Source organism: Apaloderma vittatum, unplaced genomic scaffold, assembly GCF_000703405.1.
Source record: "Apaloderma vittatum isolate BGI_N311 unplaced genomic scaffold, ASM70340v1 scaffold10092, whole genome shotgun sequence".
Classification (NCBI taxonomy): Eukaryota; Metazoa; Chordata; class Aves; order Trogoniformes; family Trogonidae; genus Apaloderma; species Apaloderma vittatum.
In genome coordinates this window covers 1-453 of record NW_009701936.1, presented here as the reverse complement: position 1 = coordinate 453, position 453 = coordinate 1, and the positions used below count along the sequence as shown (strand labels likewise).

At 60.0% G+C, this 453-nt stretch overlaps 1 protein-coding gene across 1 annotated transcript in view; it reads left to right on the top strand.

Moving 5' to 3' along the window:
• Positions 1-431, top strand: part of LOC104281366 (ankyrin repeat and fibronectin type-III domain-containing protein 1-like) — a gene marked incomplete at its 3' end in the record, with an annotated part of 170,578 nt that extends 170,147 nt beyond the window's left edge. The window contains exon 22 of the mRNA XM_009879340.1: positions 355-431. Within this exon, the coding sequence (XP_009877642.1) occupies positions 355-431 (77 nt within the window). The remainder of the gene's footprint in view (positions 1-354) is intronic.
• Between the last annotated feature and the right edge of the window lie 22 nt (positions 432-453).

Genomic DNA, 453 nt, shown 5'->3' with positions numbered 1-453 from the left:
TCGACTACCTTCCCTCCCCGGCACCCTCGCCAGAAACCAGCCGTAAGCTCAACTCCGGTAAGAACCCAGCTTTGCAAAGCTCCTGCCAGGTGAACTTGGGCTGCTGCCTGTGCTCAGGGGAAACGACCAGGAGGGCTTTTCTGCCTGTCTGCACTGGGAGGGTGCAGGCAGGGTCGATGTCAGAAGTACAGGCACAGCAGTTGCTCCCTTTGTCTCTGCCTGTGCCCTGGGTGTGCGGCAAGGGGGTAAAGACTTGGGGTCTTTCTTGGACCCCATCCGGTGTGAACCCTCAGCTCGGGTTGTTTGCCAACAGCAAGGCTGAGCCCCTCTTTCCTTCTCTTACTCCCCTTGCAGACTCGCATGGGCTGTCGGACGAAGAGGGCTCCTCAGAGGTGTTCCTGGCCACGGACAGTGACTACGACTCCAGCAGGGCGCAGAGCCCGAAGGAGCTTG